This window comes from Achroia grisella, unplaced genomic scaffold (genome assembly GCF_030625045.1).
Source record: "Achroia grisella isolate CSIRO2021 unplaced genomic scaffold, CSIRO_AGI_Agris_v1 utg1589, whole genome shotgun sequence".
Lineage (NCBI taxonomy): Eukaryota > Metazoa > Arthropoda > Insecta > Lepidoptera > Pyralidae > Achroia > Achroia grisella.
Genome location: NW_026712660.1, coordinates 1,592,438 through 1,609,871, shown reverse-complemented (window position 1 = coordinate 1,609,871; position 17,434 = coordinate 1,592,438). Strand labels below are relative to the sequence as shown.

The following is a 17,434-nucleotide window of genomic DNA, read 5'->3' as shown; positions in this document are numbered from 1 at the left end:
ACTACTGCTATTGAGTAAAAACAACATATGCATAATGACTAGGGCCCTCACAGGACACTGCAAATTAAACAAGCATATGGTTAAACTAGGCCTATGCACGACAAGTATTTGCAGATTCTGCCAAACTGAAGAGGAAACGCCACTACACATCCTATGTGGTTGTAGCCCACTCATGCATAAACGAAATATCTCCTTTGGAAAGTTTACACTCTTTCCCGAGGAGATGAAAACCATCGCTCCTAAGAATATCCTTCAATTCTTGTCCCTGACGGGTCTAGGTAGCGAACTTTGAAAAGGGCGAGCACAATAGATATATGTAGGTCGCAGTGCTACAGGTGCTACAAACATCTGACAATAGCCCAAACAACAATAAAAAAAAAAATACATATATAGTCTTTCCTTGCTTTTTTGTATTTTATTTGCAAATTACAACAGAAGTATTTTAATATTGAATTAGTTATTTGATGAGACCTTGTGAAAATGGCGGCAATGCGACTCAAATGACCGGCTTTTTTTTTAAGTGCATGGCTATAGATTCCCTGTATGAGGCAAAGACCAGCACGAACAATTGTTATCTCATCAAAAACATAAATGTGAAATGATAGCGAATTCAATATTATGATATATGCCTTGGTTGTTGACTTCTATGACAAAAGAGGTGAGATCTAAATGGGTGCCAAGTTTAATGGTCTGTCCTGAAATGTATTTATAACAATACAAAAATCATTTCTTCTTATAACTTAGGATAATATACTGTAGCCGAAGGTCTGATTTGGCTAAGAAGACAGGTATTATTGTAGAAAACAATACCATTAATTAAATTTACAATTGGTAAGTGAAATAGAAAATAAAACACATCTTTATTAATACATTTTATTATTATTTTATTGTTACATTCAGAATGCAGATTCAGTCAAGTAGAACTTCTCTGTATAAATAAATGTTGTTCAATTACTATGTTTAGACTTTCTGTGTGTGTATATACAGTATATATGTAGTTTAATCATCATAAACTATTTAAAGAAAACATATTAGATATACAAAGAAGAGAAGGAAGAGGGACATATGACCAAAAAAGTCCTGCATCTTAATACCGGACCAAAGAGACGAGGAAAACCACTGTTAACTTGGCAGTCCGTTATCATGAACGACCTGAAGAACACAGTAACCGACTCGACGACCCGGGACAGATGTACCTGGCGAAGAAAGACTAGGAGAGCCGACACCAAATGAAATGGGAAATGGTTAGGCAGAGAGAGAGAGAGAGATATTAGATATACAAAGCTTATATTTCCAAAAGTTACTTACAACAATAAATAATGTACTTACATATATTTAAAATCATTACAACACTTAGACAGACATATGTTTTAATTATATATTTATCCATGTAGTTGATCTGTAATATAAACACTTTTTAGATTAGTACTACTGACATGGATATAATCGTGGATGCCAGTTATGGTGGAGCTACGCATGACTCTTTCATTTGGGCAAACCTTCCATTAAGGCAACATCTATAGGACTTAAGTAGAAATCAATCCATATGGTTGCTTGGTAAGAATGATTTTATTATGAATACTATTATCATTACATCTAAGCTCTGAACTTCAACAATATAGACATAAAGTTATCAACAATGCTTTTGAGCACGGAATGTAATTGAACGGACAATTGGGCTTCTGATGGCCAGATTTAGATGCCTACTTATACATAGGGTACTTCATTATACACCTGATGTAGCAGATGATTATAAATGCTCGACAAGCATTTATAATGCACCTGATGTATTATAAATGCTTGTATCATTTTATATAACATAATTACAAAATTAATATAATATATATAATGTCATTCTTTTTCAGGTAACTCTGGATATGCTTTACGAAAGTACATGATGACTCCAATAAACAATACTCTACCGGGATCACCAACACATTATATTGCCTCACATATGAGAGCACGGAATGTAAACGAAAGGACAATTGGGCTTCTGATGGCCAGATTTAGATGCCTACTTATACATAGCCTATTATACACCTGATGTAGCAGATGATTATAAATGCTCACAAGCATTTATACACCTGATGTATTATAAATGCTTGTATCATTTTATATAACATAATTACAATAATTAATATAATATATATAATGTCATTCTTTTTCAGGTAACTCTGGATATGCTTTACGAAAGTACATGATGACTCCAATAAACAATACTCTACCGGGATCACCAACACATTATATTGCCTCACATATGAGAGCACGGAATGTAAACGAAAGGACAATTGGGCTTCTGATGGCCAGATTTAGATGCCTACTTATACATAGGGTACTTCATTATACACCTGATGTAGCAGATGATTATAAATGCTCGACAAGCATTTATAATGCACCTGATGTATTATAAATGATTGTATCATTTTATATATGAGATATCGTGCAACAATAATTAAAATAATATATATAATTTTTATATTTTAATTTAATTTTACTAATAACTCTGGATCGTGTATTTTAATAAAATTTAATATAATTAGTGATAAACAATACCAGTACCGTTAAAGATCATCAACACATTTATTTGTCACATTCTTGCCCGTTTGTCATCTTGTAAACGAAAGGACAAAATTCGAAAACTTTGATAAACCAGATTTAGATGCCTTTATTTATATATTCATTACACCTGATGTATTATAAATGCTTGTATCATTTTATATAACATAATTAAATAATTAATATAATATATATAATGTCATTCTTTTTCAGGTATACAAATCCTTGATATGTTTTATTTACAGGAAAATAAGTCATCAATATACCTATTTTTTATACTCCTTTTATATGAGAGCACGGAATGTAAACGAAAGGACAATTGGAAATATTTAACAATATGGCCAGATTTAGATGCCTCCGACTTATACATAATAGTACTAACGATTCGTTTATTTAGCAGATGATTACTGTAGTCCCGACAATTTTAGTGATATTTTCTGATGTATTATAAATGCTTGTATCATTTTATATAACATAATTACAATAATTAATATAATATATATAATGTCATTCTTTTATTTAACTCTGGATATGCTTTACGAAAGTACATGATGACTCCAATAAACAATACTCTACCGGGATCACCAACACATTATATTGCCTCACATATGAGAGCACGGAATATAAACGAAAGGACAATTGGGCTTCTGATGGCCAGATTTAGATGCCTACTTATACATAGGGTACTTCATTATACACCTGATGTAGCAGATGATTATAAATGCTCGACAAGCATTTATAATGACCTGATGTATTATAAATGCTTGTATCATTTTATATAACATAATTATAATAATTAATATAATATATATAATGTCATTCTTTTTCAGGTGACTCTGGATATGCTTTGAAAGTACATGATGACTCCCAATAAACAATACTCTACCGGGATCACCAACACATTATACTGCCTCACATATGAGAGCACGGAATGTAAACGAAAGGACAATCGGGCTTCTGATGGCCAAATTTAGATGCCTACTTATACATAGGGTACTTCATTATACACCTGATGTAGCAGATGATTATAAATGCTCGACAAGCATTTATAATGCACCTGATGTATTATAAATGCTTGTATCATTTTATATAACATAATTATAATAATTAATATAATATATATAATGTCATTCTTATTCAGGTGACTCTGGATATGCTTTACGAAAGTACATGATGACTCCAATAAACAATACTCTACCGGGATCACCAACACATTATACTGCCTCACATATGAGAGCACGGAATGTAAACGAAAGGACAATCGGGCTTCTGATGGCCAGATTTAGATGCCTACTTATACATAGGGTACTTCATTATACACATGATGTAGCAGATGATTACATCTGCTCGACAAGCATTTATAATGCACCTGGTGTATTATAAATGATTGTATCATTTTATATACATAATTACAATAATTAATATAATATATATATTGTCATTCTTTTTCAGGTGACTCTGGACATGCTTTACGAAAGTACATGATGACTCCAATCACCAATACTCTACCGGGATCACTAACACATTATACTGCCTCACATATGAGAGCACGGAATGTAATTGAAAGGACAATTGGGCGTCTGAAGGCCAGATTTAGATGCCTACTTATACATAGGGTACTTCATTATACACCTGATGTAGCAGATGATTATCAATGCTCGACAAGCATTTATAATGCACCTGATGTATTATAAATGATTGTATCAGTTTATATAACATAATTACAATAATTGAAAGTACATGATGACTCCAATCACCAATACTCTACCGGGATCACCTATCATTACATCTAAACTCTAAACTTCAATAATGTAGACATAAAGTTATCAACAGTGCTTTGGTTTTTTTTTATAAACTTTTGTAAATAAATAATTAATATAGTATATATAATGTCATTCTTTTTCAGGTGACTCTGGATATGCTTTACGAAAGTACATGATTACTCCAATCACCAATACTCTACCGGGATCACCAACACATTTTACTGCCTCACATATGAGAGCACGGAATGTAAACGAAAGGACAATTGGGCTTCTGAAGGCCAGATTTAGATGCCTACTTATACATAGGGTACTTCATTATACACCTGATGTAGCAGATGATTATCAATGCTCGACAAGCATTTATAATGCACCTGATGTATTATAAATGATTGTATCATTTTATATAACATAATTACAATAATTGAAAGTACATGATGACTCCAATCACCAATACTCTACCGGGATCACCTATCATTACATCTAAACTCTAAACTTCAATAATGTAGACATAAAGTTATCAACAGTGCTTTGGTTTTTTTTATAAACTTTTGTAAATAAATAATTAATATAGTATATATAATGTCATTCTTTTTCAGGTGACTCTGGATATGCTTTACGAAAGTACATGATGACTCCAATCACCAATACTCTACCGGGATCACCAACACATTTTACTGCCTCACATATGAGAGCACGGAATGTAAACGAAAGGACAATTGGGCTTCTGAAGGCCAGATTTAGATGCCTACTTATACATAGGGTACTTCATTATACACCTGATGTAGCAGATGATTATAAATGCTCGACAAGCATTTATAATGCACCTGATGTATTATAAATGATTGTATCAGTTTATATAACATAATTACAATAATTGAAAGTACATGATGACTCCAATCACCAATACTCTACCGGGATCACCTATCATTACATCTAAGCTCTAAACTTCAACAATATAGACATGAAGTTATCAACTTGTGCTTTGTTTTTTTTTATAGACTTTTGTAAATAAATAATTAATATTAGGTGTCTCTGGATATGATTTACGAAAGTACATAATGACTCCAATCACCAATACTCTACCGGGATCACCAACACATTATACTGCCTCATATATGAGAGCACGAAATGTAAACGAAAGGACAATTGGGCTTCTGAAGGCCAGATTTAGATGCCTACTTATACATAGGGTACTTCATTAAACACCTGATGTAGCAAATGATTATAAATGCTCGACAGGCATTTATAATGCATCTGATGTATTATAAATGTTTGACAAGCATTTATAATGCACCTGATGTATTGTAAATGCTTGATAAGCATTTATAATGCACCTGATGTATTATAAATGATTGTATCATTTTATATAACATCAGCATTAAGTCAGATATCCCAATACCACCTCTACATGAAGAAGAAGCTGCATTAGAGGTTGCAATGCAACTGAGTGAGGATAGTAATACTCACAATCTATGTATAAGTACTAATAGAGACTTAAATGAAGGTCTAGCTGCTAAACGAGCTCTCGTTGTTCGGTTGTGGAATTATCGCAATTCTACAAATTAAAGCATATTTACAATATTGTCAATAGGTCCATAGTTTATTTTGTTTTTATAATATACATATACATTATTTGTTTGTCTTTTATTGATAATTATAGTTAAAGGGACATGGTATTTTTTATATCCAAGCTGTTACTTAGCTCCGTCCATGTGGAACAATTTGTTTTTTTATTAAAATATCTGAAATAAAAGCAACCTAAATTATAACATTTCCTATATGTGAGGAAAAATACGGTCAAAATCGGTCCACCTGTTTCAAATATTACCTTATATACTACATATGCATTTAGTGAAAAGCTGTTTGTTGTGCTTTACACAACAAACAGTCAGACACTTTGTATAGTGTATCTATGTGTCAGATTTTTCCAGGATACCTAATAAATTAAATAAATTAAGATTCAGTTTTTGCACCTTTTTCATCTATATATATAAATAAAATTGGAGTGTCTGTTTGTAATATTGAAATAACCGTTTTTTACTACATGCATATGAATATAAATACGGTACATACACCAAAAAAACACTTTTTACTATTTTTGTCTGTCGGTCTGTTTGTTTCGGGTAATCTCTGAAATGGCTGGGCCGATTTTGACGGGAGCTTTTTTGGCAGGTAGCTGATGTAATAAGAAGTAACTTGGGCTACTTTTATTTTAGAAAAATTATTTGATTTTAGAAAAATAAAGTAAATGCCACGCGGACGAAGTCGCGGGTACAGCTAGTTCATACATATAATTATTTACCTGTCAATTCCATCTGCTATACTATTCAATGTGTGAAACATTTTCTCCAAAATACTGGTTGTCTTTCTTATTGTTGAAGACATATATATATCCACAAATGTACTTCTAGCTGCATCCAAAGTGAAGTGTATCCTTTCACGTCGTCGACGTATCAGACGAGAACCTTGGCCTTCTGTTGACATCTCAGGTGGGAAATCAGCCGGTATATCATTAGACATTTGGTCACTTTGTGCCTCTGGCTGTGTCATCTCATCGACAGCAGCCAAAGGTTCTAACAGTTGTACATTATTAGATATAGGAGTTTCAGACTCCAACACAGAATTGGTGCTGGTAGCTGAAATATAGAAGAAATGATTTTATTTCTTAGAAAGAATTGTCGATGATCCCAATCTCTCTGGCGGTATCGAGCCACTCAGCTTGAGGCGAGACTTCGCCTCGCTTTGTGTGTTCTACCGATTATACAACGGACTGTGTTCTGAGGAATTGTTCGACATGATGCCGACAGCCACCTTTTACCACCGCACCGCTCGCCATCGACAGGGAATTCATCCCCACACACTGGAACCTAAGTGGTCTCGGACAGTGCGGTTTCAGAGGAGTTTCCTCCCGCGTACACTTAGATTGTGGAATGAACTTCCTGCCGAGGTTTTCCCACGAGACTACAGCATGGGGTTTTTCAAGAAGGGTATATTAAGGTTTCTTAAGGGTCGGCAACGCGCAAGTGATACCCCTGGTGTTTCAGGCGTTCAGAGGCTACGGTAACCATTTACCATCAGATGGGCCGTATGATTGATTGCCACCATAGTAGTAAAAAAAAAAAAGAAATAATTACAACAGATTAGAAATAAAAAATGAATGTATATTGTTGTGGTATGTATTAAGTAGGAGTGAAGCGGAGGTATCAAATGTGTCTGATGAGCGCCAGATGAACTTTGCGTTCATACAAACACAAACTATACTTATAATATAGTAGTGTAAGATTTATATAATTGTATATGCATATTGATAAATCTAATCCTCCAAATAAAGATGGGTGACACTGCATGTTGTCAACTCACCCGGCCGGCCAGCGGTGGTTCTGGGCCAGACGGATAAGGTCTGCCTCGGTGTCACTGTTAGGCAAATTGTAACATCTCGGCTGGAGTTGTACAAAAATGGAAATTAAATAAATATTATAATATTAAAGTAAATTAAAAAAGGCACGGACTAATATGTCTGTGGAAAAATGTATTTAAATATAAAAAAAAATATATAAAGCTAAAGATTTTGTTTGTTTGTATGAACGCGCTAATCTCAAGAACTACTAGTAGATATAAAAAAATTACGTTACGACCAATAGGAGCGGAGCTGCAATGAAAAATATTGCAAAATAATGGAAATGAAACGCAGACGAAGTTGCGCTAGTCAGCTAGTCTATACTAATATTATAAAGCTGAAGATTTTGTTTGTTTGAACGCGCTAATCTCAGGAACTACTGGTTCAAATAGAAAAATTATTTTTGTGTTGGATAGTACATTTGTCGAGGAAGGTTTTAGACTATAACATTACGCTACTACCAATAGAAATGAAGCATCAGTAAAAAACGGCATCAAAAACGGTGAAAATTTTGCGTGCGCTGCGCGAACGAAGTCGAACGAGGATGTTTGTTACTCTTTCACGCAAAACTACTGAACGGATTTTGATGGAACTTTACAGTAATATAACTTATGCATCCGAATAACACATCTTCTTCTTCTTAATCGTTCCCTCACTGCTGAGGATCGCGACTCTACAGTATCTTGTCGACCAGCTGTCGCCATCGGTTGCGCTCAGACGCCTGGTGTAGTGCGACGCTGACAGTAATGTTTAGCTGACGGGATACCTGGTCTGACCATCGAGTGGGACTTCGGCCTCGAGGTCTTTTACCCTCTATCTTGCCTGTTACCATTAGTCTCTCCATATTGTCTACGTTGCGTTACGTATTTATCAGCATAACACAGGCTATATTTTTATTGAAATCTAACGCGAGTGAAACCGCGTGCACTGGTTGTAAAGTATGTTTATATTTACCTATGCACATGTTTTACGGCTCAGATCTATCAAACAAGATAAGTACTACAATCTGTAATATTTAGGTTTAATAAGTACCTACCTAATCTTGAATTTTATCTACCTATCTCCTCGCCCGGTTTTCTTGTTTTATGATCTTTATATGTATGAATAATATTCACATTACAACGGATGTCTAGTACGTGTTATCACACGTATCGTTTCCTTGATTTGATATTGTGTAATATTAAGTTATCGACATTTTGGGTTTTTTGCGTATGAATTTGCTACGTCATACATCCGATTTTGTTTCCGGGAGTTCCACAAGGCGTACACTTGGATTTATTCCGAAACCTTGTTAAAATATAAGTTTCGAAATATGTTGTTGGTTGGGTTGAAGCTGTATTTAGTTTGCCTTGGCAGAAGTGGAATTTTGTTTTGTAATTTATACTATTTATATTATATTATAAAACTACGTTGTGTCTTTACGGTTGTATTTTGCCGACTGATTGTAATATACACAAACGGTGGGTGGCCGGCAGATACATACATAACTATAGCTACGGTCCAGTATAGACCAATCATATGTTATAACCTGCGAAACTTCGTCTGCGACAGTCTTACTTTATATTTCGCCCAATTTACATATTGAATTTTTATAATCTATATATATTCTGGTTTATAAGCTACATTTCTGTAAAGTTTCATCAAAATCCGTTGAGTAGTTTTTGCATGAAAGAGCAACAAACATCCATCTATATAAACTTAAAAATTAAATATGTTTGTATGAATTGGTGGGAGAGTAGAAGGTAAGGAGGTATCAAAAAGCTCTAATTTTATACGAGTGCTGCTTGTAGGGACTGGTCTGCTCTTATCACTACGACAGATTTAATCTTATTGTGTTTTTATATTTGAGCCTAAATAAATTAGTGCTGGTTGGTAGTTTGTATTCACACGTTTCGACTTGTAAAATGTGAACTTACAAGGATTGTTTAAAAGAGCAACACACAAGTTTCTTGCTTATTCTTCTTGTGATGAGACAGCTTTCCGAATAAGCGGTAGATTTAAAAAAATGTTGACTATTCAAAAGTGCTTAAATTAAGTTTATTTGAATAAATGATTTTCTATTCTATTCTATTCTATTCTATAAGTACACTATTTATTTCACAAAGAAATCAGGGCACTTAATACTAGAAGCATTCTACCAATTAACCTTTAAGTAACTCGGTATATCACACATATTTTTTTAAACAAATATCATTAAACTTAGTAGTTTAGGCAATTATAAACGCGAAAGTTTGTGAATGTGGACTTATTGATTATTCTTTTAGGGAAAAACTGCGAAACGGATTTTGATGAAACTATACAGACATATAGTTTATACATCAGAGTAATATACAGGCTACAAAATGGCTGCTGGTGAAACCGTGGGCGCAGCTAGTATTTTATACGTTTTAATTTTCCTAAAACTAAAATTGTTAAACTGTTGCATGTACTTTGTTAATTTCAGATGATATTATTTATTAGTGACTTCGTCCGTGTGGAATTAAGCTTTATTTCTTAAATAAAAGTAGTAGTAGTAGTTAAGTTACTCCTTATTACATCAGCTACCTGCCAAAAGAAGTACCGTCAAAATGGGTCCAGCCATTTCAAAGATTAGCCGGAACAAACAGACCGATAGACAGACAGACAAAATATGTAAAAAATGTTATTTTGGTGTATGTACCGTATTTATATTAATATGCATGTAGTAAAAAACGGTTATTTCAATATTACAAACAGACACACCAATTTTATTTTATGTATAGATAAAGGTTAACAAAACAGCTCTCTCTCAATATAAATGAGTATTCAATACGAAAGATCAATTAAATAGGATAACAATTGTTAAAATCACACGGTCCTATTGTAATAATAAATAAAAATATGCTACTCTAATGCTGTTAACCGCAGCTGGCCTTACAGCTTCACCAGAGGACAGGGAGTGTATACAGATGGAATTCCAAACGCGCGGGAGGACTTGAAAGCCACCTCCCGCCTGACAGATACGATTTTAGTCTGAGCACCACTAGGGGTTCGAACCTCGGCTCAGGCCGTCGTAATTTCGATCCCCGTTTGATTTTTTTTTTCGGACTACTCTAATGCTGTTGCCCGCAGCTGGCCTTTACAGCTTCACCGGACGTTAACAAAATTTGTTATTAAGCAAAATACATATGGACTTTCTATAAAACGAAACGTTAGCGCGTTTCAATTTTGTGAAACGCGCTAACGTTCGTACAGCGCCATCTATTGGCGCTGCATGCAAACAATACTATTTTATGGATTACAATCTACTTTAACAACAATAATTTTATTAACTCAAGTACTATATTGATATTTGTCAAATTTACCAGAAAAAAATCGGGTTTTTTACGCGTAACATTTTGTTCGTATCCGAGAATTAAATCTCAGATTATCATCAATCAATTTAATAGTTGTTTCATAGAGACTCTAATCTCGATTAGTCTTGATAGAGAACTCATCTGTTTATCAATAACACAGTGCGCTCGGACGCGGAGCACTCGCGTTGTTTTATCTAGTCATTTTTTTTTATTTTCCGTATCAGACCGTGTCAATAAATACAAAATAAAATAATGGAGACTATCGTAGAAGAAGTTACGGATGTCGAAAAACCAAGTAAGTTATCATCTAATCTATACATATATACATAGAAATAATATTGTAGTTTCTGTTTGTTATGCTTAATTGTTATGCCTCACTCTTGGGTTGACTAGTAGAGATCTCTTTTAGAGACAAGTCCATCTTTTATGACTCTGTATATATTTAAGTTTACTACTGTATTTAAAAGTGCAAAGAATATATATAAATACATACCGTATTCACCAAAATAACATTTTTTACAATTTTTGTCTGTCTGTCTGTCTGTTTATTTGTTCCGGCTAATCTCAGAAATGGCTAGACCGATTTGGACGGGACTTTAGGGATTGGCAGATAGCTGATGTAATAAAAAGTAACATAGGCTACTTTTATTTTAGATAAAACAGTAATTACATATGTACATTCCAGAATCAATTATGGGTATACGACATTTACAAGTGCTGATGCTGTTCTTGGCAATGATGGTGGCGCTAGGAATGAGAGCCAACATGAGTATAGCCCTCGTAGCTATGACGGATCCAGACAATGATAATGTAAGGTATTGGTAACACTCCACACTTCCTGTACAATGTGTTTCTTTTCTTTTCTTTTATTACATCGATTGTTAAGGGTCAACACTAGGCTAGCCTTCGTCGCTTATCACTCCAAACTACACTATGCAATAAGTTTCTTTTCTTTTCTTTTATTATATCAATTTCTAAGAGCCAACATGAGCATAGCCCTCGTCGCTATGACGGATCCAGACAATGATAATGTAAGGTATTGGTAACACTCCATTTCCCTGTACAATGTGTTTCTTTTCTTTTCTTTTATTACATCGATTGTTAAGGGTCAACACTAGGCTAGCCCTCGTCGCTTATCACTCCAAACTACACTATGCAATAAGTTTCTTTTCTTTTCTTTTATTATATCAATTTCTAATAGCCAACAAGAGCATAGCCCTCGTCGCTATGACTGATCCAGACAATGATAATGTAAGGTATTGGTAACACTCCACACTTCCCTGTACAATGTGTTTCTTTTCTTTTCTTTTATTACATCGATTGTTAAGGGTCAACACTAGGCTAGCCCTCGTCGCTTATCACTCCAAACTACACTATGCAATAAGTTTCTTTTCTTTTCTTTTATTATATCAATTTCTAAGAGCCAACATGAGCATAGCCCTCGTCGCTATGACGGATCCAGACAATGATAATGTAAGGTATTGGTAACACTCCACACTTCCCTGTACAATGTGTTTCTTTTCTTTTCTTTTATTACATCGATTGTTAAGGGTCAACACTAGGCTAGCCCTCGTCGCTTATCACTCCAAACTACACTATGCAATAAGTTTCTTTTCTTTTCTTTTATTATATCAATTTCTAAGAGCCAACATGAGCATAGCCCTCGTCGCTATGACGGATCCAGACAATGATAATGTAAGGTATTGGTAACACTCCACACTTCCCTGTACAATGTGTTTCTTTTCTTTTCTTTTATTACATCGATTGTTAAGGGTCAACACTAGGCTAGCCCTCGTCGCTTATCACTCCAAACTACACTATGCAATAAGTTTCTTTTCTTTTCTTTTATTATATCAATTTCTAAGAGCCAACATGAGCATAGCCCTCGTCGCTATGACGGATCCAGACAATGATAATGTAAGGTATTGCTAACACTCAACACTACACACTTCACTATGTAATAAGTTTCCTTTCTTTTCTTTTATTGTATCAATTTCTAAGGGCCAACATGAGCACAGCCCTCATCGCTATGATAGATCCAGACAATGATAATGTAAGGTATTGGTAACACTTAACGCTATGCAATAAGTTACTTTTCTTTTCATTTATTTTATTATATCAATTTCTAATAATCCTTACTCCTTACTAATATTATAAATGCGAAAGTAACTGTGTCTATCTGTCTCGCTTTCACCGCAAAAGTACAGAACCGATTTAAATTAAATTTTGTACACTGATAGTTTAGACTCTGGGAAAGGACAAAGGCTAATTTTTAATGCGATAAAAAAGTTGTAAGGGGTTGAAAGGGGAGACGAAAATTTGTCTGGAGGTATCGTGATTTTTAATGTTAGAAGCTATAAACTTATTTTTTAGACTATTGATTAAATATAAATAAGTGTGACATTCAAAATTATATATATCGAATAGATCGATGATTCTTTTTGCAATTAAAGTTACTTTAAATACAATTTATTTAACTCACAAAGGCCCGAATGTGAGGCTAATTGCGGAGAATGGAGTCTAACATACCATACCATACATTACATTTTAGTTTTATTTTATTTTATACCGGCTAAATATATAACTTTTTTTTATATTACGATGGTGGAAAACATGCATACGACCCATCTGATGGTAAACGTTTACCGTAGCCTATGGACGCCTGAAACACCAGGGGTGTCATGTGCGCATTGCCGAGACCTAAGAAACTTTAATATACCCTTCTTGAAAGACCCCATGCTGTAGTCTCCCTGAATTCCTGTTGACAGCGAGCGGTGCGATAGTAAAAGGTGGCCGTAGGCATTATGTCGAACAATTCCTTAGAACACAGTCCGTTGTATAATCGGTAGAACATACAAAGCGAAGCGAAATCTCGCCTCAAGCTAAGTGGCTCGATACCCCTAGAGAGATTGGGATCATCGACAATTCTCATAGCACGTCTCTGAATCGAGTCAAAAGGATCGATCTGGTATCCAGGTGCTCCTGCCCAAAGATGGGAGCAGTACTCCATGTGCACCGAACCTGCGACTTACATAATAGGAGTCTCTGGTCCGCAGTGAAGTACCGCTTCACTCTATTGAGCACACCGAACTTTTTGGACGCCAGCTTTATCTTTTCTTCGAGGTGATTACGGAACTCAACTGTGATAGAGATGTCGACACCGAGAATCTCAATACTCTTAGAGATAGTAATGGACGTGTTCTGGAATTACGGAACCACAGCAGAAGGGATTTTCTTAGCGGTGAACGCGCAGGCTTGTGTCTTAGTAGGATTGAATTGAACTAAGTTCAGTCGCCCCCAATCGGAGACTCTGGTAAGAGTACTCTCGATAAATAAAACTAAAAGCATTGTAGTTACTTGAGAATTGGCATTAATGCCGATATAAAAACTTTCGCCGCTGTATTTACCCTATAGCAACAGTGGCGAAAGTAGTAAAGTTACGTGGGAAACCGCGATAATCTAATATAGATATCAATTTAAGATTATCTAATAAAGTGGAATAACATATGTTCTTCAGATTAGAGGAGCACGCAGTAATTTATACAGGGGTTTTCCAGTTAAATAATATAAAGGAAACCCCGATACTCAATCGGCAACAACTATTTAAAAACACAGATTAACATATTATCTGGAATGTACAATATATATTTTTTTAAATAATAATAATAATAATCTCAGGACAATTCACACAGCGCCATCTAGACCCAAGTTATGCTAGCTAAAGCTTGTGTTATGGGCACTAGAAATTATCTAGATAACACAAGCTTGATACAAATACATAGATATTTTTTTGTAAATACATACACATATTATACATAGAAAGCACCCATACTTATGAATACAAATCTCAGTGCCGTGCAAGGAATCGTACCCGCGACCATCGCGTGTAAAGGTGTGCTAAACTGCTAGACGACCAAGGTTAGCTAACTAGCAGTTTAGCACACTGCAATAAATAATATCTCAAAATTAATATATATTTCCTAAAAATAAAGAAGTCAAAGATTTAGAGCCCCTACACTAAATCTTTGACTTTTTTATTTTTAGGAATTGTAGAATTAGAATTTTAGAAATTGTACATGGAACAAATTTAAGTCAAGTCAAAGAACAAATGTCCAAAAACAATGTATTCCATATGGCGATACAAGTTTATAAAAAAATATCTGACGCTATAATGGAGCTTTCAGGAGGACAGGAAATTAAATAATTGGTTACTCCACAAATGTTCTTCTTAAATGAATTTTTAAATACCTAATAATGTAATGTTTTTTTTTTTATAATTCATTTGACGGAAAATGTTAATTATTTAGAAAAAAATAAGGCAAAACATAATAGGACATTATAGCACACAATCATGACTAGTGTAGACTACCTACATATATTATATTTATCTCAAAATATATTTTATTTGACTAAAAATGACTTATTACTTATTCATATTATTATATATAAATATGTTATGACCGCTTATTCGCTTGATATGCTGTTTGAAGGAATTTACAAGATATGAAATATGGTATGGGATAAGTCCTTTAACAACAATAATAAATTAAAGTAGAATATGACTTAATACATATTGAAATAAATTATAATTATAGCTGGTAAGAATGAATTTTTCGTTTCTATTTAATAGTCCTTCGATTGGAGTGCGTCCATTCAAAATGTGATCATCTCGTCATTCTTCTGGGGCTACGGGTTCCTACAAATACCTGCCGGCGAAGTGTCTGCCAGATTTGGCGGGAAAGTGGTCATCATATTATGTATTATCATCAACTCAATAATCACTCTGTTGCTTCCAACAAGCGCGTACAACGTAAGTATCGTACATTTAGATTATTTTAATTAATTTTGGAATCCTTTTGTTTCTGTAAAAAGTCAGAAAGAATTACATTTAATTAGCAAAAGGTTACTTTTCTTAAATATCATATAATCTGCTAACAATAAATAATTAGTAATTTAAACATAAAAAAACAACCATTATAATCCAATACGGCTGCATGCATGGAGGCATTCTACCCAAGATACTGGCAGCATTACCTTTTTGAATGGCCATACTTAGCCTCTGGGCAAAGCAGCTACCAGCTGTTGGGTCACAAGTAACCTCGTTGAGCCGCGCGCAAATACTTAAAATTAACACACAAAAAAAATAATCATTGTAATCCAATGTGGTACATCGAAGCAGTGTATCCATACGTTCTGGGCATAGGAACTACCAGATTTCGGAGAACTGCGCTGAAGCGCACGCCAAAATCAATTTGCCTTCCAGGCTCCAACGTGAATTTAATTAGTTTTATTCTTCTTTAAAGAAAGTGACAGTTTCCTGAAAGTAGCAAGAGCTCCACCGACTAAAGCGTTGGTTTTACATTTACGATTGAATGATTGAATTGTTTTTTAATTTAATTTATGAACATGTCTTAAATTTCAGGGTGATTGGAAATCGCTTCGCACTTGTCGCATACTTCTAGGTTTGTCTCAAGGATTTCTCTATCCCTCTGTGAATAACCTTATCAGTAAATGGGTTCCTTTGGATGAAAGGAATCGTCTTGGGACCTTAATATACTCAGGTTTGTTTATTCTTCACTTTTGATTACTTTTCCAAAGTGTTAGGTCGTACAAAATGTACACTTTGTAAAGTTACAAAATGATCGTTTTGATATAGAAAATATTTAAGCATTTTATAACCCAAATCAGCATCTATGTATAACCCTGACAACCCTGGCCCTGATAAACTTGAATTTATATATTTTTTTAAAAGTTCTGATGAAAACTTCGCTAATCTCGTTAGTTACCAGTTGGATGTTGTTTTGAAACCAACCAAAACCATTCATTTAGATCAGTGATTCCCAACTTTTTTTGTGCCCCTGCCCCATGTCTCCAGGGTTAAACGTGTCATATCTACTATATTTTCAAATTGCCCCCCCCCCCTTCCCTATTTTGAAATTTAATTGTGACGTGGGGCCCACGTTGGGAAACACTAATTTAGATCCTACAATGTGAGTGTGAAGTGATACCAATTCTTAATGGTTTTCATTTTCAGGAGCCCATTTAGGTACAGCAGTACAACTAATGGCATCGGGCTTCGTAGCAGATAATTGGGGTTGGCCTGCTATATTCTACGTAAACGGCACGTTAGGTTTAATCTGGACTGCCATCTATTTATTCTTAGGCTCATCATCTCCGAAGACTTCGACAATTATAAGTGATAAAGAGAGAATCTATATACAAACCTCACTGGGACATACTGGTGAAGAAAAGGTACTGAGATCAAAAAATAAGAATGGTTTAGACCTCTTTCTGCTTCTCAATCATCGATTGATTGAATCAAATCTTGATATATGTATATAATTTTAAAGTAAATATGGTTCACTCATTCGACATTTAGACTAATTTGGATCACAACTTGACTG

The 17,434-nt window shown here is 34.4% G+C and overlaps 1 protein-coding gene and 1 pseudogene across 1 annotated transcript in view; both read left to right on the top strand.

The window, feature by feature from the left end:
- Positions 1 to 464: 464 nt before the first annotated feature.
- LOC131841363 (putative nuclease HARBI1) lies at positions 465 to 5,885 on the top strand (annotated as a pseudogene).
- A 5,397-nt stretch (positions 5,886 to 11,282) lies between these two features.
- Positions 11,283 to 17,434, top strand: part of LOC131841362 (putative inorganic phosphate cotransporter) — a 30,430-nt gene continuing 24,278 nt past the window's right edge. The window contains exons 1-5 of the mRNA XM_059189681.1: positions 11,283 to 11,325; positions 11,716 to 11,840; positions 15,661 to 15,840; positions 16,453 to 16,591; positions 17,065 to 17,282. Of these exons, the coding sequence (XP_059045664.1) occupies positions 11,283 to 11,325; positions 11,716 to 11,840; positions 15,661 to 15,840; positions 16,453 to 16,591; positions 17,065 to 17,282 (705 nt within the window). The remainder of the gene's footprint in view (positions 11,326 to 11,715; positions 11,841 to 15,660; positions 15,841 to 16,452; positions 16,592 to 17,064; positions 17,283 to 17,434) is intronic.